General features: G+C 38.0%; 1 protein-coding gene across 1 annotated transcript in view; it reads right to left on the bottom strand.

The window, feature by feature from the left end:
* The window catches only part of FSTL4 (follistatin like 4), a 455,036-nt gene that overhangs the window by 159,755 nt on the left and 272,689 nt on the right, over positions 1 to 22,592 (bottom strand). Inside the window, exon 5 of the mRNA XM_063292323.1 lies at positions 19,860 to 19,980. Within this exon, the coding sequence (XP_063148393.1) occupies positions 19,860 to 19,980 (121 nt within the window). The remainder of the gene's footprint in view (positions 1 to 19,859; positions 19,981 to 22,592) is intronic.

Here is a 22,592-nt window from a genome sequence, read left to right as displayed (position 1 = left end):
GACTGAAAGAGTTCACTTCTTCTTCTTTACTGATCATGACTATAGTTATTTAATTTTATTATTCTTTAAAACTGTGCTAAGTTGCCTTAAGCAGAACTACTGGACCAAAGGTTCAGAATTTAAATAAGTTGAATAAGTAAATAGTCAGTAGCAATATAGACTATCATAGTATAATATGCACACACAACTCTAATGAATGCCAGGAAACACTATACAAGGGCCACATTCAAATCCAATAAGCCTTCTTAATAGAAAGAAGTTTGGCAGCTATTGGAGTGCCAACAGCATTCAGTGACTTTAGACCCCAATAGATGCTCGTGGCCATGCCAGGGACTAGCAATGATGCCAATAACAAGCCAGCTCAATTAGTGAAGATCTTGAAGTCCTTTGATTTTGGTAGGTGATGGCTGATGCTGGGGCGGGACCTGGCAACTATACACCAAGGGCCCATAGTTTTAACTGCCAACTCTGCCTAACTGATTTATTCCATAAAATAGAATGGAATTCATTATTGCCATACTATTTTCAGAGAACATTCATTCTAGGAAACCATGTATTTTCAACTAGCCAAACCTTTAGTCACATAATGATTAAGTACTAGCTTATACTGTGTGAGAATCAGGATTCATATTGACAGAATCCCAGGCCATTTAATTAACAGGGACAATTATATTATTTATTATCCATATGTCTGCTCAGGTTTCCCTGTTCCCTCACGGTGCTTGGGAAACATAAATTCTTTCAGCAGCGGTTTGTTGTTCTGCACTATCCTTCTTGAAATATAAAGTATTTTGTGATAGCTTGGATTTTAATGGGCAACTAGAACCTATTAATTTACTAAAAATTATGCTCTTGGTGGAAATGAAAACTGTGAGTCATATTATGACATTCTCTTGCTTTCTCTCCTCCAGTTTTCTTCCCCCAACATGGGGGTGGGGAACATTACACACAACCTTCTCTCTCTCTCTCTCTCTCTCACACACACACAGACACACAGACACACAGACACACAGACACACACACACTAACATTATATAGTCACCTAAAAATAATATGGGTTAAAAATTCCTGCCTTTTTTCAATTCTGTGGGAACCTATGCTTCAAAATTCGCCACAGCCACAAGAGTTTCTGCCCATTTCCAAAGAATTCATTCTTGATAACACTTTACTCTTAAACTTTAATGGCAACTTATTTTACTACTTCACAACCTCCTGTTTTGGCTAAGTGGGAAAAGTTGATATGGGCTCCACATTTTTTTCTGGTTGAACAACAGCGTCATCAGTATGCTGATGACAGTCAGTTCTACATCTCCAGACTTGGTTGACCAAGTGATGCCAACAAGTTTCTCTCAGAGGCAGGAGGCTGTGGGGGTCTAGATAGGGAAGAACAGTTTTCAGCTCAAGCCCAGTAAGACTGCAGGACTGTGGATTTTAGGCTCCCCTGGTACTGGGGATCTTCCACTATTAGTTCTGGAGGGTTGATTCTCCCCCAGGCAGAACTAGTGCACAATTTGGAGTATGGAAGAGCAGGTGGCAACTGAACAAAATGCAGATGGCATCCATGGCCAGGAGAGCCTTTGCACAACCTTATCTTGTATGCCAATTGTGCCCATTCCTGCATTGGGACTCCCTGCTCACAGTCACTGATGCCTTAGTCACCTACTGCTTGGATTACTACATTAATGCATTCTATATGGTCTGTCCTTGAAACCATAGAGAAGCTGCAACTGATTCAAAGTGTAGCAGTGAAGGTTATTATGGGTGTGCCTTAGCACACCCAGGTCAAGGTCATCCACAGTAAGAGTAATTGTGTCACTTGATACACTTTGGATTTCTTCCCCTCCTCCCTCCTTCTCACCCCGTACCCTCATGGCACTGACTTTGGACCAGAGCAACAGCTAGCCAGGCAGAACTTCCTCCTATTTCTAGTTTTATAGTGGGGTGGGGCTTCTGGATGTCAGTTTACAAGGTCTGCCCCTTTTGCTTCTGTGCACAAAAGCCCCATCCCTTCCACTGTAGCTAGGATTAATGGTCAGGACTGTCCCTGCTACTGTTTGTTTTGATACACATTGTTTATTATTAATTTTAATTTGTTATAAGCCATTGAGAGTCCCTGTGAGTTGCAGAAATGTAAATAAATAAATAGTAATCATATGATGAAGAGAGCCAGCTTGGTGTAGTGGTTAAGGCATCAGGCTAGAAACCAGGAGACTGTGAGCTCTAGTCCCACCTGAGGCACAAAGCCAGCTGGGTGACCTTGGGCCAGTCACTTTCTCTCAGCCCTAGGAAGGAGGCAATGGCAAACCACTTCTGAAAAACCTTGGCAAGAAAACTGCAAGGACTTGTCCAGGCAGTCTCTGAGAATCGGACATAATTGAATGAATTAAAAAAAAATCATATGATGAGCTCAACCAGCAATACTTCATCAGTGGAAAGCAACAACTGCCAGCTAGAAATACAGCTGCTACAGATGGCTCCAAATTAGGCAATCCCATGAATGAACATTCAGCTTGAATAACGCTTTGAATGAGGTCTCTATCTTATGGAATCTGAGCTAAAAAGTGCGGGGAAAGTCACACTTGGATTTGCAAGGTTATTTTTCAGGCTATCAGAACCCTTCTGTTCTGAAGCATCTGAAGTCTGAGCTTGGGTTCCAATTAAATAAGTAAGATATGTTAAAGCCAAGCTTAAGGGTTATGTGATTCAGAGACAAAAGACACACAGTGTCTTTTAATAGATAATTAATTATAAGATATAATATATCGAGATGAAATATAGAAAGGTTAAATGTCCATGATGTTGTTTTGCTTTGTTTTTTTCACCTCCCTTATAGTTATTATGCAGTCCAATGCATTTTTCATCTTTTCTCTTATGGTTAAGTTTTACCATTATCATCATCTTCAACAATAATAGCAGCAATATTTGGATGTTTTTCCTATGTTCTTTTTAGCAGCTTCTTTTCATTTTCAATTCTTTAAGTTCCTTTGTGCTGTTTGATTAAAGTACTTCATAGCCACGCAATGCTTGTAACTAATTAGGAAGCTGATCTCATGCTTGTCATCATTTATGAAAGAGACTAAGTCCCTTTCCAACAAATGATTACATGAGCTGCTGAGCAAAGTGAATGACAACCTTCCCCCAAGTGTTCTTCAACTCACCTCAAGCCTACAAGTTGCTTTACTGCTTTTTCCCTCAAAGAAATATCTGCTCTTCAAATAGCAAGAACAAGTGCTGGCCCTTTTCAGTGCAGCAAAAGGTACAAAATTGGGCCTGATTTGAAATATCAGTCTCTTTATTATGGCATTTGTCAGGCTGCCTGAACATAAGAGATGCACAATTCATGCATTCAGATAGAAAATGTGCTGGCTCAAATTGAAGAATTGGCTTTGGAAATAGAGCATCATATGCTAGAACAGATTGGCAGATGATCATTCCTTTCCACTGCTTTTTCTTTCCCATTTCATGGCTAACCAATAACAGGTTTTTCTTCTCTCCAAAGGAAGACAGTGAATTAGAGACATCTGAGCAAATCCAACTCTATAAAACTGAAGAAATACAAAGTAGATAACACAGTTTATTTTTCAGTTGGACAATCTATGTTAATATAGGACAGTGACTTTCAAATGTCTGTTTCAGAATGTCCTGTTTGGTCAGTATGGGAAAAGATACCATCATTGTGCACTGTCCTTCTCAGCCATTTTGGCTTTAGTTGCAAAGAAAGACCAGATTCTTGGTTTGCGCAGCCTATTTCTTTTTTGGGAGAGAGAGAATATTTGGCTCACATTTTATTCTTGCATGAAAAGGAGTTGTTACTCCTTGTGGGGTGGGAAAGGCTCCCCATAGCATGCACTCTTTTCCCAACTTCCTGAAATGAAATTCCAGCTCATCTTTGAAAGATTGAAAACAGATCACTCAAGCTTTGGTGCTAAACTGGGAAGACCAAACACTACCCTATTTCATTCAGTTCAGCTTAACTGATAATGTTTGGCACCATCATTCAACAGCTTTGAATCAGTTGGATGAGGCATTTCCTCTTGCCAAGAAAGAACAGGAGTGTGAGAGGATACCCATCTCCACCTCCAAGTCCAGAAGGGAGAACAGGCCATCCACCAATTCTGGATGGTGAAAAGGGCAAAGAGGTTTTTCAATAATGACTGGATACCAGGTCGTCTTTTCTTTTTCCACTGAAATATCAGTCTTGTAGGAGATTGGTAGACCTGTCAGACCTCTTCTTGACCAAATGATCCACAGCTGTTATTTGCAGATGCAAACAGCTTTGTTTCCCAGACCCTAGACAAACCCAAGGAAATCCATTCAGCATTGCAGCAGCCATCCCTGAAATACAAGTTGATATCATTGCTGCAAGCCCTTGGACTGAACTGCCTTTCAAACTGGACTGTAAATCAGCACTTGTTAACCAGCTTGCATGTGAGGCTCAACTGGGACATCAAAAGCATTTGTCAACAAAGATCTTCTTGCACTTCTTTCATAAGTGCTGATTGAAAGCCATGAAGATACTTTTCAGGTTGGATTTGATTTTGGCTGAATTGTTTTTCAGGAGATCTAGCAGCAATACTAATTGTAGGTGTCTGGGAAATAATTTCCTATAGCATCATACAGTAGCTGCTAATGTCACTAGCCTGTCTGTCATGGGAATAACAGTATCACTCTCTTAATCTTCCATATCACCAAGAGCTTGAGAGATCTTGGTGATATGTGGCATATCACATAAACAATGTGGCAAACACATAAACAATGACCCTAATCTGTTAACCCCACCCACCAGTACTTAGGAAAATATACTGGCAATATGGATGGTAGAGCATAAGAGGGGCATGGAATTATCCAAAGTAGTTCAACCTTGCCCTGTCACAATGTCGGGACAGTGATTGGTGATTGGTTTTCTACCAGGAGGGGGCAACAGGTAGAAGGTGAAAGGATGGTAGAGAATCCACCAATTGTTGCCCTGAAACTCCTGCATTACATTGGGTGAAAGCAACAACACTGTCCAGTCTAATTGCTGAGGTGTGATAAAAGGCTGTGACAATAGTGCAATTTATGTTGACATACTATTCTCCCAACTGAAGGGTGGGAGGAAAGCAGGTTAATGTGGCTGCTTGGATGAGCCTATAGATAATCTTTGGATATGGCAAAAGACTTGCCTTCCAGTGTACCTTAATAATGAGATCCAGTGATGTTCAAGAAGATGGTTGCTTATGAAATGAAACACAACTTTCCCTTTCCCAGGCTTTTAGAACAGATTTAAAAATGCCCAGTGGGCCATTTACCCATTAATGGAAGCCCTTTCACCAATGGGCAAATGCTAGTTTGATACAATCATAAAGCCCTAAGTTGCTTCCTATTTTTGTGACTGCAGTTTGCATGGCAGCACCTGAAGCATTTACGACTGCCCATGGCAGAGAGCCATGGGTCAGCGTAGTGCTGAAGTGAACTAGCACCATGGACTCTCAGGTCTAAATCTATTGTTAGCAAGGGAAGCTTACTGGATGATTTGGGGCAGTCACTCTGCCTAACCTCCCCTCCTCCTACTCCATTGTCGTTGCTGGGAGTGGTGGTGGCATAACCTGAGCACAGTGAGCTATGTACACCACTTTTAATTCCCAAAGGAAAAGCTTTGGTTTTAATCTTCAAGAGGTATATGAGTTGGGTTTGGTTTATTAATTTTTAATTTAATTTTTAGTGGGTTGAGTTTAACATTAATAGAGTTGTCTTCAGTCTGTCAGAAGACTGACACAACTGTTTCTCTTTTTAAAAAATGTGGAAAATTGTGCCTTCAATTTTCAGTGCTTTGCTTCTCAATTTTAGTGGTGTAAACCTGGGGGTGGGGTGGGCTTCAGGGATAAACAAGTAATCTGTCAAGCAAGGATTGTCCATTTCTGATTTAAATGGAAAGTAAAAAATAAATGCCATTAAAGAATGTTTAAAACCACTTAAAAGCATTGTAATTTTGGGCCTCATTCTTTTGGTAGCAATAAGTATATGTGATGTCACATGGTACAAGACTGAGTTTTAAAAAATGCAGTGACTTTTGTGTCATAACAAGAAACAGTTTTGTAAGTGACCAAATTGATGGGAAAAAAGATATTATTTTGATCCATTTCTCTTAATAAAATCCTATGAAGAAAAAAAAAACAGACTTGTAATTTTGTTTAAAGTAAACCAATCAACTTTAAAAATTATTTAATGAAACACATTTACTTCCCTTATTACTACAGGTTAGAAGTAATCGCTGTAAACTGTGATAATTGTTTTATGTTTATACAGTGCATAACGGTTCAGAGTTTGAAGATTATTTAAATTTTATTTCTCAGATGTAATGGTCTGATTCAGATAGTCATGTGTTGGAAACATTTATGTAGTATTTCAGTGTACCTTGATATGATAGTATCAAATAACAGTGACAATAATACTATGCCCATAACGGTGATTAACTTGCAAATACTATCCATTCCACCAGTCCTCACTTTACTCTCTAGAGCTTATGAGAAACAAAATAGTAATATTTGGGTAGCCATGATCAGGAAAGTCCTCTATGTTTTCCCAAATGATTTCAATAAGTCCCTTAGTTTTTTCTCTAACAAAAAGAGCACCTACAATTTTCATTAGCTGTAACACCAAGATGATAATTAGAATTTGTGTACATATTCTCTCCACCATATGCTAAAAGATAAAATAATCAGCCTTTTTAAGGACAAAAAGGCAACACAGTAACCAGCAATGACAAATGTGTTTCACACAAATCCACAGTTCCATAAATATTTCCTAGGCCTTGATTAATATTGGATCTAGATGATGAATGGTAGCTCCTGTGACTTTATGGTTGCTAGAGGAAAGTCAGAATTTTCTATTCATGGATCAAAGCTGCAAAATTATGGAGCATGAAAGGACTGGGTTAACAAATCCAGTCTCCTGGGCCAGGCAGATGCACTGAAACTAAATCATCCCAGTCAGAATTTCAACCTGATCTCACTGCAAATGCTAGTAAGAAATTGTACATAGAATAATTTGAACTCTTTTTAAAACTGTTTCACCAGATTGCTTTGGAAAATAAAACAATATTTTGAAGATTAGTCAAAAGGGCACTAAATGGTAATATTGAGGTTGGGGCATTGAGATAGCAAGGAAAGAACTCACAGGATTTGAAAAATCAATGCATTCTTAGAGATTATTTTGCTTGCTTACACCTTATTTATATTTTTACCAAACTGGTAGGTATATTTGCCCCATGTCTGTTTTTATGGCTTCAAGCAGCATTAAGGGTTATAGATGGAGAGTTAATGAAATACCAGTGTATGAGTTTGAAACACCCCTAAAGCCAAGCACTTCTGAAGCAATTTGTAGGCATTCAAGTTTCAGATAATGTTCTTCTCACTCATCTTGTTGTCAACAGAGAATAGGGTTATCAGACTGACCTGATTATAATTCATTCTTCTGGGAGGCATTGAATAAACAAGCTATTTAATAACACTGTTGCAGAGTATATATTGAGGCAAATATGGCTCAGAGGCAATTGCTTCAGTCACTTTGAAGAAAACTTCATTTTTTTCCCCTCAGGAGTCTTAAATATTATTATTCAACATTGCCTCAGTCTGATGCACCCTTGATTTCTAGGGTTCCTTTGAAGTTTAGCTATAGCATTGCATACAAGAGAGACAAATCAATGGTAATAAAGTAATAGATTACTTCCTACTCTGGAACCAAAAATTGCAGGAGCATGACAGAAACTCACATACTAAAATAATTAAAACTTGATGGGCAAAACAGCATTCAGCTGGGAGATACTTTAGGGTTATCATATGACCATGAGAAACTGGGAACTGTTAGGCATTTACTTGGGAGGAAGACCATTTAACTTAATGGCTATAACTTCAAAGCAGCCATGTGTAAAACAGTGTTGCATGAGTTAATAAGACATTCCAATACTCAAAAAAGGAGACTTAACAGAGTGTGCAAACAATCATACAATATCCTTAATTTCACATGCAAATAAATAATCCTTAGAATCATCCAACACAGATTAGAGCCCTACAAGGAAAAGGAGATGCCAGATGTTCGAGATGGCACAAGGAACAGACGACATTATTGCTGATGCATGCTGCATAATTGAGAACGCCAAAGAATACCAAAAAGAAGTCAGTATGTGCTTCATTGATTATAGAAAGGCCTTTTATTATGTCAATCATGTGAGGCTGTGGAAAGTGTTTGGAAAAATGGGAATCCCTGAACATGTCATTGTCCTGACACAAAATCTATATACAGGTCAGAAAGCCACAGTACAGAAAGAACATGGCAAAACAGACTAACTCCAGGTTGGTAAAGGAGTGCAACAAAGCTGTATACTCTCCCCTTATTTATTCAACCTATATGATGAATATGTATTAAGGGAAGCCGGACTGAAAGAAGATGGGTATGGCTTTAAAACTGGAAGAAGAAACATCAATAACCTGCTCTATGCTGATGATACTGCTCTGGTAGCTGAAAACAGAAATGATCTGCAAACTCTTGTAATAAAAGTCAAGGAGCACAGTGAAAAAAATGGGACTAAAATTAAATATAAGGAAGACCAAACTAATGACAACAGGTACAACAATCAACCTTTTTAAATCCATTCAATCTTGTCCAATTCTTGAAGACTGCCTGGACAAATCCCTGCAGTTTTCTTGGTAAGGTTTTTCAGAAGTGGTTTGCCATTGCTTCCTTCCTAGGGCTGAGAGAGAGTGTCTGGCCCAAGATCACCCAGCTGGCTTTCATGCCTAAGGCAGGACTAGAACTCACAGTCTCCCGGTTTCTAGCCTGATGCCTTAACCACTACACCAAACTGGCTCTCCAATCAACCTTAGAATTGACAATTAAGGTATCAACGTGGTAGACACTGTAGCTTCTGCCTTTTAGGATCAACTATCAACTGTAAAGTAACAAGCAGTCAAGAAATATGTCATAGACTAGCATTTGGCAGAGCAGCCAAGAAGGCCTTGGAAAAGATATTCATGATGTGTCTATACCTACAAAGATCAGAACTCTGCAAGTCACAATATTCCCTGTGACCCTCTATGGAAGTAAAAGTTGAACTTTGAAGAAGCAGGAGAGGAAGAGTATTGACACATTTAAAATTTGGTGTTGGGGAAATCTCCTGAGAATACTATGGACAGCCAAGAAAACAAACAAAGGATCATTGAACAAATCAACTCATAAATTTCACTTGAGGCACAAATGTCCAGGTTCAAATTATCCTACTTTGGATACATACATTATGCAAAGACCTAGCACTCTGGAGAAGGCTCCAGTGCTGGGAAAGGCAGAAGGAAAGAGAAGAGGATCACCAAAAGCAAGGTGGATGGACTCAGTTACAGTGGTGATGAGTGCATCATTGGAAGACGTGAAGGAGCAGGTTAGGAACAGGTCATCATGGAGAAAATCTATCCATGTGGTCATTAAGACAACAACTTGATGGCTCATGATCAATCAATTAACAGTAAGTACTACTAGACCATGAAGTTTTAAAAAGAAAAATACAACCAACCAATTCTGGAAGAAGACAATGACAAAGAACATGCATGTTTCCCCAACTAGATAACTAGTTGGGGCAGGGAATGGCGAATGAATGAATGAATGAATGAATGAATGAATATATGAATTCAGTATAGTGTTCTGTAGGAACTATATATTCAACATTATATTTGAATGTGTTCATATTGATTTTTTTTTAAATAAAAATAAAAATTAAACTGGAACAGAACTATAGATTATTCTGTGTTATTAGTGGCCACTATTGAGAAAAAACTTTATTTTTTCTTTAAGTGCATTGGAGTTCATCACATACTCCATTGAGCTTCCGAGAGTATAAATGTTCTGTTGCCTGACCCAAGCTATCAGAAGCGAATGCCATTTTTGAGAATTCTAATGAGCAGTGAGTTACAATTTACACAGACTTTAACTTCAAGTTAATGATATGTTATTAATCCACACTATGTTGACAAGACAGAATCACTGTGACTGAATACATGTTTTTCTTCTTTTTTGACACATTTGTATTGCTAATTGACCTGCCCACATTGATTATATTATATGGCATTGGAAGACAGCATTATTATTTCTCCAGCCAGAACATCCCATCTGCCAAAAATTTTCCCTCTTCATTTCATCATATAAAATTAAAGCCAAAGTGACTTGCCTAATTTTAATGACCTTCAGTCAAATTTAATCCAAATAGCTTTATTCAAAAGCAGTCATTTGAGCATATTTAAAGTCCTTCTCAGCTGGGCCATGAGCTTTCCAAATTACTGCATTGTTTCCAAGCCAGTTAATTAGGATTACTCTGTGGTCTGGTTTATTATTAGCTGTTCTTCATTATTAGGTCTGTCAATGTGGAAATTGCCAGGTTTATATCGCACTAGCCCACCTCCAAAGGTTGTTTGATATATGCACAGTCATCATTTTGGGATTGCAAGCTAAAGTGATTATTTGCATATCTGAAAACCAAACAACACAGATATTTCATGTTACTTTTGAAATACATAATGAAATAAAATAAAATAAAATAATCTGTGAGCAGGAAATACATGTCAGCTGGTTAGTAGGGGAAACAGAATAATGGTGGATTATTCAGAAGTTGGACAGATTGTCCCAGAGAGTGATGGATTCCCTTTTGGTGGCTGGGCAATTATCTATGCAGGGACAGTGTAACATCATCCTGCCTTGCAAATCCTGCAATGAGCACGGCAGGTTTACCCATCTGATGACTTCCAGATATACTGGATTACAATTTGTATCATCCAGGCAGAACATTCATAGCCACGTTAACTGTGGGAGTTGCTGGGAGTCTGGCGCATAAAAATTATTATTATTATTATATACACGACAATGTGAAATCACAGCTGCCAGTTCTTTAGCTGGTATTGTCCTTCATATGCATCAAGTTCTTCCCAAGAACCTAGGATGTCGTAAGGTATCAGTGTAGTATATGTGCAGATTCAAGCAGTGTGGCCTTTTGTAATTGACAGATGGAAATTTTGTCAATGCACAGATTTTCTGAGGGCCGTCCAAGGTTTTTTGGAATGGCTCCCAGTGTGTCGATAACCACTGGGACTACCACTGCCAGTCTATGCCATAATCTTTCAATTTCCATTTTCAGATCTTGATACTTTGTGATCTTCTCCAATTCTTTTTCTTCTATCCTACTATCCCCTGGTATTGCCACACCAATTATCCACGCTTTCTTCTTTTCAACCACAGTTAAATCTGGTGTGTTATGCACCAAGACTTTATCAGTTTGTATTAGGAAATCCCACAATATTTTAACCTACTCATTTTCGACTACTTTTTCAACTATATGTTCCCACCAATTCTTCATTACTGGCAGATGATAACTTTTACAGATGTTCCAGTGAATCATTTTGGCAACTGTGATATGTCATTGTTTATACTCAGTCTGTGTGATCTTGCATGAGCCAAGTATATGATCTACCATTTCTTCTGCTTCTTTGCACAATCTGCACTTCGAATCATTTGATGGTTTTTCAATTCTGGCCTTGATTGCATTAGTTCAATTAGCTTGCTTTTGAAGCAGCCAATATCAAGCCTTCAGTTTCTTTTTTTATGTTCCAGTTCTAAGCCATTGACAGGTTTTATCTTTATCCTCCTTCCACTTGATCTTTTGTAGACATTGACCATGTAATGCTCTTCCTTGCCAGCATTCTGTTTGTGTTTTTATTACATTATTGCGATAGTCATGTTTTGTTTCCTGTACATTCAGTAAGTTCCAAATTTTAACTTGCATCAATGCTTGTTCTTGGCTGTGTTTTATATAATCAGCCAATGCATGCTTTTCTTCTTCAAGAGTTTGTCTGACTTGAAGTAAACCTCCTCCTCTATTTCTGCAGGGCGGATATAATCTATCAATATATACGGACCCCGTCTCTAAGACAGTTCCATCTGGCGGGGTCCAGGAGGCATGCCTTCCCTGCAGTGGCTCCTGCCCTTTGGAACATTCTTCCCCCAGAGATAAGGCAGATTCCATCTCTTGTGGCTTTTCATAAACAACTAAAAACCTGGTTTTGCCACCTCGCTTGGGGCGGGAGTGGGAGTGATCACACCTGGAGATGGTTAGTGCCCTAAATGGCCTCTTAGATACACGTGGGTGATATTCCAACTCATATTGTCATCTGGATTTTATGCTGTAGTTATCTGTAATATTATATTTGTATTTATACTTTTTATGGTATTTTAATGTTTTATCTCAGCTGTAAACCACCCAGAGTCCCCCCTTTGGGGGGAGATGGGAGGTGGCAAAATTTGATAGATAGATAGATAGATAGATAGATAGATAGATATAACTACAGGGATGTAATGCATAGTGAACAGTCATTAATTTTCTTCTTTTTCAGTCCAAACTGTCCAGTTCAGCTTGAGTCCAGTTAATAATTTCAGCAGTGTCTCATATCACAGGTGTGGCCCAGGTATTGATGGCTTTGATGGTGTCCATTTATTTATTACTATTAAAGTGTGTATGTATGTGTGTGTGTGTGTGTATGTGTGTGTGTGTATGTGTGTGTGTGTGTGTGTATATGTATGTATGTATGTATGTATGTATGTATGTATATATATATATATATATATATATATATATATATATATATATTACTTTGATGGTGTTTATTATTGATGATGATGATACTCAGAATTATAATCCAATACTTTTCCATTCAAGAGACCAGATTGAGAAAGTCTGTTCAGGGATTAGGTCATGAGAAGGCAACTAAAGGCACAAACGTGCTTTAGAAGATCTCCTTTGGTGCCTGCCAAGTAGTATGCTCCTGGCCAATTTGTTGCTATTGTTGTTGTTAAAAAACTAAATGGGAAAACAAAGCAAAATATCATCTTTTACAAAAGTCTTTCTTTACAAGAATTATCCAATAATCACCACATTAATAGCTTTCAGAAAACAACCTGGCTGAGTTGTTTACTGGAGGTCTAAAGGAACAACCTACCAGCATTGAGACATCCATCAGCTGCTAGGAATGACCAAGGCAAGAAGGCTGGACATGTCAATCACCAACTGCTACCTGGCATAAGGATGAGAAGCATCAAGTAGGGGCTCTGTTAGGATGTGAAATGGGGAGAGGAAAAAGAGCTGAGTTCTAAAGGTTTCTGTCCCCAGATCCTTACAAACTAACATTGGTAAGGACCTGGGAAACAGATCCTTATAAGAAAATAAGGATTCTGACATCCAAATGTGGCTTATTTACAACTAGTTTGGTCTAGTGGTTAAGGCACCAGGCTAGAAACCAGGCGTCTGTGAGTTCTAGTCCCGCCTTAGGCATGAAAACTGGCTGGGTGACCTTGGGCCAGTCACTCTCTCTCAGCCCAACTCACCTCACAGGGTGGTGGTTGTGGGGAAAATATGAGGAAGAAGGAGTGTTAGGAATGTTCACCACCTTGTGTTATTTATAAAAATAATAAAGGCGGAATAGAAAATAAATAAATAAATAAATAATCTGGACTGCATTATAGCATCAAAATAGATAATTGTCTCTGTTTGGGTATTTTGAATATTATCTTCTCTCTATTCTCTACCACCACCATCACGGGAGCTCTTAGCTAATTTTTATCAGGTCTATTGGCAGTCATCTGCACTATGTTTCATCCCAACGGACAAAGAGCAGGAGAGGAAGTAGAGATAAATTCTACCTGCTACTTTTGAATTGCCACCACTGAGTTAATTGGGAATGAAAAGATGACTTTGAGTGGAAGGGAAGGGGTCAATTGGAAATGGGGGGGGGGGTATTGCTGGAAGACAGACTGATGGAGTAATGGGGCAAGGGAAACTGAGGGTGAAATCCAACAGAATCTGTCTGCCAATGGAAAGGACTTTATTGTTAGAGAAGATTCCTCCTTTAATGCCCAAATTATGTTCTCCTATTACTGTTCACTGGACCATAACATGCACATTGTGAATATAGTTCCATTGCAGAACTAAGACAATCCTAATAAATATCCCCTGCAGCACAGACTACAGACTTAGAATCCACAGTTCCTTGAGGAAACCTTGTCTTTTTTCTCTTTTGGCCATGTAGCCATAGGGAGATACCCCTGGCCCCTGCTGGATATAGAATCCTTTAAAAAAAAAAAAGCCAAAGGCAGAACTAGAGAAGGGAATGGAAGAAAAAGCTGTGAGCAGGGAAAAGATACAGCCTCTGATTAAAGTTTGAACTTGCCAGGGAACTGGAGAATGCCCAGATAATAAAGACAGAAAGAACATCTGTTTCAAGAGAATGCTAGTTCTAAAGAAATAGATAACAAGTTTAGACAGAAATCTGTGCTAGTAATAATTTCTTTGACTGCTGTGCTAACATTTCCTGTTGTTTTTATTTCTCTGTATGGTACAAGTTCAGTAATTGGGTTTATTTCAGGCTTTTATGTATGGCCACATGATGTGCATGAAAAAATAAATTCTCTTTAGAATCTTTTCTAATATTTAATAATTAATTTGAAACTTTCCCCAGTATCTTTCTATAGATCCTGGGACAATGCTCATTCATTAGCAGAGCAGTGGCATTTTATGATCTCCTGGGAGCATTAAACCTTCTCCAATACATTTTCTTTTTTAATCATGTTTTTCCCCCATAATTTCCCCCATAAAGAACAGATCTTCATTTACTGTATCTCCTTCACTGTTGAATGTTAACATTTTGGATATTTAACATTTAAAAGGATTTTTATAGGGTTTTTTTTCTTTTTTCTTTTAAATAAAGTTTATTTCTGGGTGTGCGGTCTACCTCGTGAGGGATGGGGGCAGAAGTGCTGAAACCTTGAGTCACATACCTCTCAGTTACATGGTGCAACATGTAGCTTGTGATATAGACTGTAGTTTAACATTTACATTTTTAATTGCCAGAAAAGCAGCAAAGGTTATGAGAGTTTTAACAGCTCAGTTTTGGGGAGGATGCCAGATGGAATACCCTCTGGAAGGTAGGTGATGGAAAAGGGGGCTACCTAGCCAATACACCATGGCTGGAGTAAGGGTGTAAAGAACCAGAGAGTGTCAGGGTAAGGAGGTTTGGGAACTCTAGCCTTCTATCTTATAAGCTTGTACATGTACCACTCCAGGTGATATAAATTCATACTTTCTTCACATATATTACAGGCATTTCATTAATTATTAAACCTATACCTTTCCTTTGTTCCATGTATTCACCAACTGCTAATGGTCAGGACAGAAGCAGTCAGTTTTGACACATTTTGGCCCGTATGCCATAAGCACAACCAAAGTTAATTATGCCCCAAGCATGATCATACAAATCTAAGCAAGTTAAGACTCTAATCTAGAGAGTGCCTTGCAAATCAATACACTGTTAACATCCCTATCCCATCAGCTCAGAAATAACACATAGCATACTGTTACACACCCTTTATGTGAAAGGCTACACTGGAAACTCTCACAGGACTCAGAAAGGGAACTACAGTTCATTTTGTGGTTAACTTATAATGTTAACACTTCTTACTAATCTTCAGCTCTATATAACTTTTTGAACTTGTCTCAGATTTCATTGCCTATTTCCAAACTACAAATGTTGCAATTTAACTTGCTTTCCCTTTGAGAACTATTGATATAAATGTGCTCTCATTAAATATATCTCAGGTCTTTATGGTAAGCTTAATTCACTTTATGATGGAGGCTTGAATGCAATACAGTGTTTCGTTTTGTTTCAAGTTTAGAATAAAATAGGACCATTTGAAACATTCCACTGAAATGTTTCTCTTAAATGTCTGCTGTCAAAACAAACCCCCAAAATGGTTCCTTATTCTGTGTCCATCTAAACAAATTTCAACGTGTTTTAAGTTTCTAGACCTAGGAAGCAATGAGAATTTCAGAACAGTTGCTACTCCTTTGTTTTTGAATCCAGGATCACAAGCATAGGTGATATACTACTGCTACCTACCATAAAAATTGCATAAAACTGGCCAAGTATATGATTTTTAAAATATTTTTGAAAACATTAAAATAAATCCCTTGACAACACAGTTATCTCTTCACTAGCTGAAAAATCTGTTTAGATTAGAATCTGATATTACAAAAGCTCCACCTCCAAAGAGAAAGAACAGAGAAAAGTAATTTCAATTTCTTTAAATAAAATCCACTGAACCATTAATTCAACGGATTACAGGAGAAAGACAATGTCCTATGCAAAGCTTTAACCAAAAGCAGGTAAAGAGAAAGGCACTTTATAATTCTGTCGGCTTTAATTAGGTTATCATAAATTACTCAGAGTAGCTGATGAGAGGTAAGCTTTTCCAAAGCTTCATAAATCAGGCAGAGATCTGTTTAGAGCATAACAAGGTTCTTACCTATGAATGAACAATGAATATGGGCTGGAAACAGTCTGAAGGCAGGAAAAAGGGGTCTGAGAAACAGGTCCTGTGTCTAGGGCCAGAGAAAGCCACAGAAGCCAGGCCAGTATCAAGCCACCGGTCCATTCACAGAACAAGGGACAAGAGGCACTTGGAAATGGACAATTGCTCACTCCCCACCTAATGCTAAGAATCCACTGGTTTCTCCCCTTGAGGCCAGAATCAGAGGAGTCCATAACAGAGAGCAGCTACATTTTTGTTAACATTCCTTTTAATTGGCACATCTTCTTTATATGCTTTTTATGTTTTAATTTTTCTTTTAACCATCTCTTTGGCCATTTTTTTGTAGGCATGGATTGTTTTGTTTTGCAGCTTGCCTGCCGTGCACAGTCCCAGCAAAAACAGTTGTGTTGTTTTTCCCTGATGTTTTTCTTGCACATAGGGATGGCTGCTGGCTGTAAACAAAATAATAATAAAAAAAGGGGTGGGGTATTGCTGGTGCTTCCTAAGTACACAAATATTGCAATAATATGCAAAAGGTTGCATAGAGTGCACATGCACTTCAAAGTTTAATAAACCAACTGAACCAAAACTCATCCTCTTTACAAAGCCACTGCAGTATTAGCAAGCCTTATATGTGAAGTCATCTAGAATGCAGGCACATATTTGCATTATCTGCCTGCAAAATAAAGCACAGGATAATGCTTAATGGATGATATTCATATGAGTAGCAGGAGACCCAGTTTGGTGTAGTGGTGAAGGCATCAGGCTAGAAACCAGGAGACTTTTTGTTCTAGTCCTGCCTGAGGCACAAAGCCAGCTGGGTGACCTTGGGCCAGCCACTCTTTCTCAGCCCTAGAAAGAAGACAATGGCAAACCACTTCAGAAAATACTTGCCAAGAAAACTGCAGGGACTTGTCCAGGCAGTTGCTGGGAGACAAGACTGACTCGAAAGCACACATACATGCATACATACATACCCATATGAATTCTAACTGCTCTACAGCATTAAAAAGAAATCCAGCAACTTGCATGGAAGGCTGGCATGCATGCAGCTACAAGCAACCTTCTGTCTGGTCACATGCCTCTTTCCTCTGAATGCCCCTCCACCATGTCACCCAGTCCAGTCTAGACCAATAGCAGCAGGGACATGACCAGTGCTGCTGTGGTACTGGCTCGGCACGTGTGGGGGAAAAGAGGAGCAGCCCCATCGCAAGCCATAAAATGACAGCCCAACTGTGGTGTGCAGAGCAGGCAGAAGATTCAAAGCAGCCAACCTTTTCACTCACTCCATGGGTTTTTCTTGCACCTGAAACAAAACTTTCCAAAGATGTATTTTGATTCATGCTTGGAACACTTAAAGGGTATTTCAAATTCAAAATGTTTTCTCATATCACATTACCACAAAGCCTTTTTTTTAAAAAAAATCGTATCTATTATTCCAGGAACCTGGCAGTGGATTACTTCCACTGATAACGTAAAACAAATCCAATATGATAGTTAAACGTTACATTTTTCCAGACCCTTAAAAAAATCACTTCAAACAGCTACATAAAAACAAGAGGCTTCTCTTTCCTTTTGGGTTGTGTTTAAGAATGATATTGAACAAACTAAAGCATTGGAAAAGAAATCCAAAAGCTATTTCACAATATCTTTTCCATGTCCATGTGGCAAATCTGGAACAGGAAGGTATTCATGATGCAAAATACCACTGGCTACATAACTCCCAGTGCAAAACTAGAGCTTTTATTCTCAAATTCCAAACATCAAACGGAGAATAAATCAATGTATGTCTTCATATCTCCTGAAAGCAGAAACTTCTCAAACAAATGAATATTGTCTTACTGAGATATATATTCCTAAACCAGAATCCTACTGAAAATACTACTGGGTGCAGTTGACTATGTCCTCTAGGGGCCTAACTTCTCTAAAGCAATATTTGTGCTAGTGATAAATAAATGTGTCTGACTGAACTCATCTTGTTATTTTTCTCAGCTTTCTTAAAGAACTATCAGAAATCTTGTGGTATTTCTGGGAATCTGCCAACAAGAATCAAATGGAGAATTTACCTCTAAATTTTTCATGCTACATTCCCCTTCTAAACAAACTTACAGTATTATGAGAGGGATCCAGAATGGGGGCTGGATGGCCACAACAGACGCTTGCTAGATGTTATCCTTGAAGTCTAAATGCACTTTCCACTTCCCAATTATGAGATCTACATTAAGTGAACCAGGAGGCTATAGAAGCTATAATTCAGAAATACCAGAGTTCAAGATGGAAACTAATTGAGTGCAGATCACACTGGCTAGGGAAGGGGACAGGCCTATTATGAGCTACACTTGGATTTTATGAGAGTTGAAGTTGAAGGCAACCCTGGAGAGTGCTTCAGTCATAATCACTGTAGCATCAAATATCACATTAAAATTATCTTTCAACATAAGAACAATACGACTCTTTTATGAAAAAAAATGTTGAAGAGTTGAGTTTAGAACCCATGTGGAGAACTGTCACCTATTCACAATGTAGACAAGTGAAGAATTAATATTGACACAATCCTCGGATAGATATTAAAAGAAAACCCATAAGCCTCACTGGCAAACACTCATATTTCGCAGTTATAAAACAAACCAAGTGTCACACAGATCCTTTCCATTAGTAGACAAAGAGGAATTAAACACTAACCCCAACGAATTATTTATTCCATATTGATAACAAGAAATAACATTCTACATAATATTGCCAGTATTGTCAATAACAGTGAACTACAACAAGGGTCAAAGCCATTGCTAAAGCAATCTTCCATGGACTTGTGTTTCATAAATTCTAACAGTAGATTTGCTGATGAGAGAGAAGGAGCCTTGTATTCTTTTGCTACTTACACTGAAATCACTCCTATATCTCTAAGTTTAAATAATTATTTGTCAATTAAGAAACAAAATCATATTGCGATGGCAAATATGTTTATCATAATTTTTCAAGAAGAATGTACACCTTACAAGATACGTTACTTCAAATATTTATATTTATTGATGTACAAATGTAAGATTAGAACAGGAATATGAATTAAGTGAAATTATAGAAGAAATCCCTAACCATAGTGAACATTTGGTTTGCCTTCATTGATTAACAATGAATGGTGCCCAAAGTTCCTCTCTCCTGCATGATTCCTTAACACCCCTCTGCCCCTGAAGCAATGGCAGGAGGTGGGCATTTACAGCTCCTTGAATTGATCGTATTCATCTCCTCCACTAATCAAAATATCTATTCTGTTTCCCGCTCAGACCTTCACTGCTGGCGGTCATTTGCTACTGAAAATGATTACTAAGGGCACACAAAACATGTGTTAACCATTGCCTGGGAAGATTTGCTAAGCTCAAGAAAAACAGATATCACTGGCTCCCTGCAAAGGAAGAAGACCATTTTCCACCCTTCCTTCATTCTGCAACAGCAAAAGAGAAAGACGCACACAGAGCTACGTTATTACTTACGGAATGCAGTATAGAGTTCCTGCAGGGTTAGGTAACCATCATGATTGTAATCATCAAATCGGAGAAGATCTTCTGGAGTACAATTCAAGAAATCATCTTCCAGATCTTCCCTTTTTTTCAGCTATCAATAAAAAAGAAAGAGATGGAATTATTCATATTTGGTTATCATTTCAGTTGCATGACTGGGGGTCATGTTTCTTAAATTATGTATTTTAAATATTGTAATTCACGCAGAGCCTTTCTGGAGTCAGGTGGCTTCAAAAATCAGTAGCAAGATAGGAGTTTCCTGCATATATACAGAGAAAAGTTGTATGTTTAATATATATTTTTGTAAGATCTTACCAGATATATAGCACATCCCAGCACTGACATTAAGAGTGACAGATTATGGAGCTGATGCATCCAACTCCTTCTTATAAATAGTAAATGTGCTATTTGATTGGTAGTGGATGCCAATTTCCTGTTGATGGCAGGTAATCGAGTTTGGCACAGATTTAGTCCTAGAACCAGAACTCATGCAGAGCTACACAGTTAATACAGCAAAGTCTGATTGTATGGCTGATGACCATGCCATTTGGAGATCAGTTGCTTCTTACCACATGGCAGAATATTTTGTTGGGACAGCATATAATTATATTTTTACTGATTTTCCAAACAGTGGCTGAAGCAGGAAGGACAAGGATAGGAAAGACAACAAGAGAGAATGAGAACCCAGTATAATTTTGCAGTTAAGGTGTTGGACTACAAGGCAGGAGATCAAGGTTCTAGTCCATTCTCAACCATGGAAGTTAACTGGATGATTTTTGGTTGGTTATTCTCTCTCAGCCTGGACTATCTCAAAGGGTTGTTGTTGTTGGACAAATAGGATGAGGGAGTGTTTTGGGCTGTCCAGAGTTAAACAACTAAGGACACAAACAGAACAGGATGAGTGTATATAGTTGCAATCTAATAACAATGCCATTTTTTTCTGAAAATTACCCTTAGTCCTCAGCTGTATGAAATCACCTTGCTATTGCTGATATAGGTTGGGAGACAAACTTGCATATAGAAATATTTTAACCAATTTAATAAATTATCAGATTAAATAGCGTTATTTTTTCTAGCCATAGACTATTGCACATAATGAAAACAGAATAACATACAACCATAATTTTAGTATTTAAAATAATAATGCATGTAATTTAGCCAAGAAAAAAAAAATAAGGATCATCAGAGATGCAGAATCTTGAAAAACAAGGTGACAAGAGAAGCCATAAAAATATACTTTTTATTTCGAGAATGCTAATTTTTTTCATGATATAGTCCAGGAATCTTTTGTTTTGCTTATAATTCCAGACTTGGTCCATTTCAATGACAATTTCGAGTAATGATACTTCAAAAAAAGCAACACATCTTTACTTACCATGTATAATGTTTAATAAAAGCAATCTCAACAATAACTGCTGGAATCAATCTCTTACAGCTAGAAATTTCCCTGAGTCAGGCTTTGAAGTGTGAATTGATTATCTGTTCACAGTACTGACATGTTTATTTGATTTAATGTCATCTAAGAAACTACTTTAGCACCTCCTATTGAGTAGATTTATGAAACTAATTCCATAAATCCATGACAATTTTTAATGAAAATAACACTTCAATTACCACAGCTGTGACTGGCACATATATAACTCAGATGTTCATTTGATACTTCATAAGAATAAATTGGGGAGGAGGATTTCAATCAGGTTTTTCTAAAACTGGAATGGGACCAAGAATTAACAGAACAAATATTGATCTTGTTTTTTTTTAATTGCTAAGGACATTTTCTTGCTGAAAATAATTGATATTTATTGAAGTAAATAAATTGGGAACTTTCCCAGAATGAAATTCTAGTTTTGTTTCATTTTGTTTCGTTTTGTTTCTTTTCTTTTCCTGTTCAATATGTGGAAGTTTGAGACACAGTTGGTGGTGCTTTTTTCAACAATTATATGGATTGTTGCTACAATATTCTCTACATTTAAAACATTTCTCCTGACTTTCAACTGAACTTCTGAAATGAACAGAATAGTCATGAATAGCTGATGTAAGTTTTAACAAATTATTTTTAAATCATTTTACCAATTTGCAATACACAACTGTACTAATATATACAGGAAGGAAGTTGGTTGAAAATGATTTTATCTAAGTGAAAGATCCAGTGGATATTAGGTAACAGTCTGATACCTAATTTGGCAAATTACAGAAATGACAAAGTAATGCAAAGCAATTTCTTCAGTTCTACCAATGTGATGTGTCCTAACAGTCAGAAATCACACTGAGACGAGGAGTAGGTCTCTAGTGTTTATTACTGTTACATTAACAGAATCCTAACAAACTGAAGAAGTGTGGGAAAAACCCAGACATATAAACCCCAAAGGCTAAGGAGGGTCTGATCTGTGTCTCTTTGAATGGCTGCTTAATTCCTCAGTACAATGCATGGTTTTCCACCCTGGATCGAGGCCCCCTCCTGCTCACCATCAGTACTCATGACATCACCCTCCCCTCCAGATTCACATTCCATTTCAGCCCCCTCCCTTCCAGAGGCTTGATAAGATTCTTGACTTTTTTGACCTCTCTCCAGTAGTTGCTTCTGATACCGAGGAAGAGACTAAGGATCCTCTGACCATTGTGATCATTTGAAGAATATGACTTGCAAAAAGAAGCAATACTGCACCTTGTTATAACTGGTAATGACAGTTTAGCCCCTACTCCAAT

This window comes from Candoia aspera, chromosome 2 (assembly GCF_035149785.1).
Source record: "Candoia aspera isolate rCanAsp1 chromosome 2, rCanAsp1.hap2, whole genome shotgun sequence".
Lineage (NCBI taxonomy): Eukaryota > Metazoa > Chordata > Lepidosauria > Squamata > Boidae > Candoia > Candoia aspera.
Note: the sequence above shows the minus strand (reverse complement) of the source record. Positions and strands in the feature narration are given on the sequence as shown.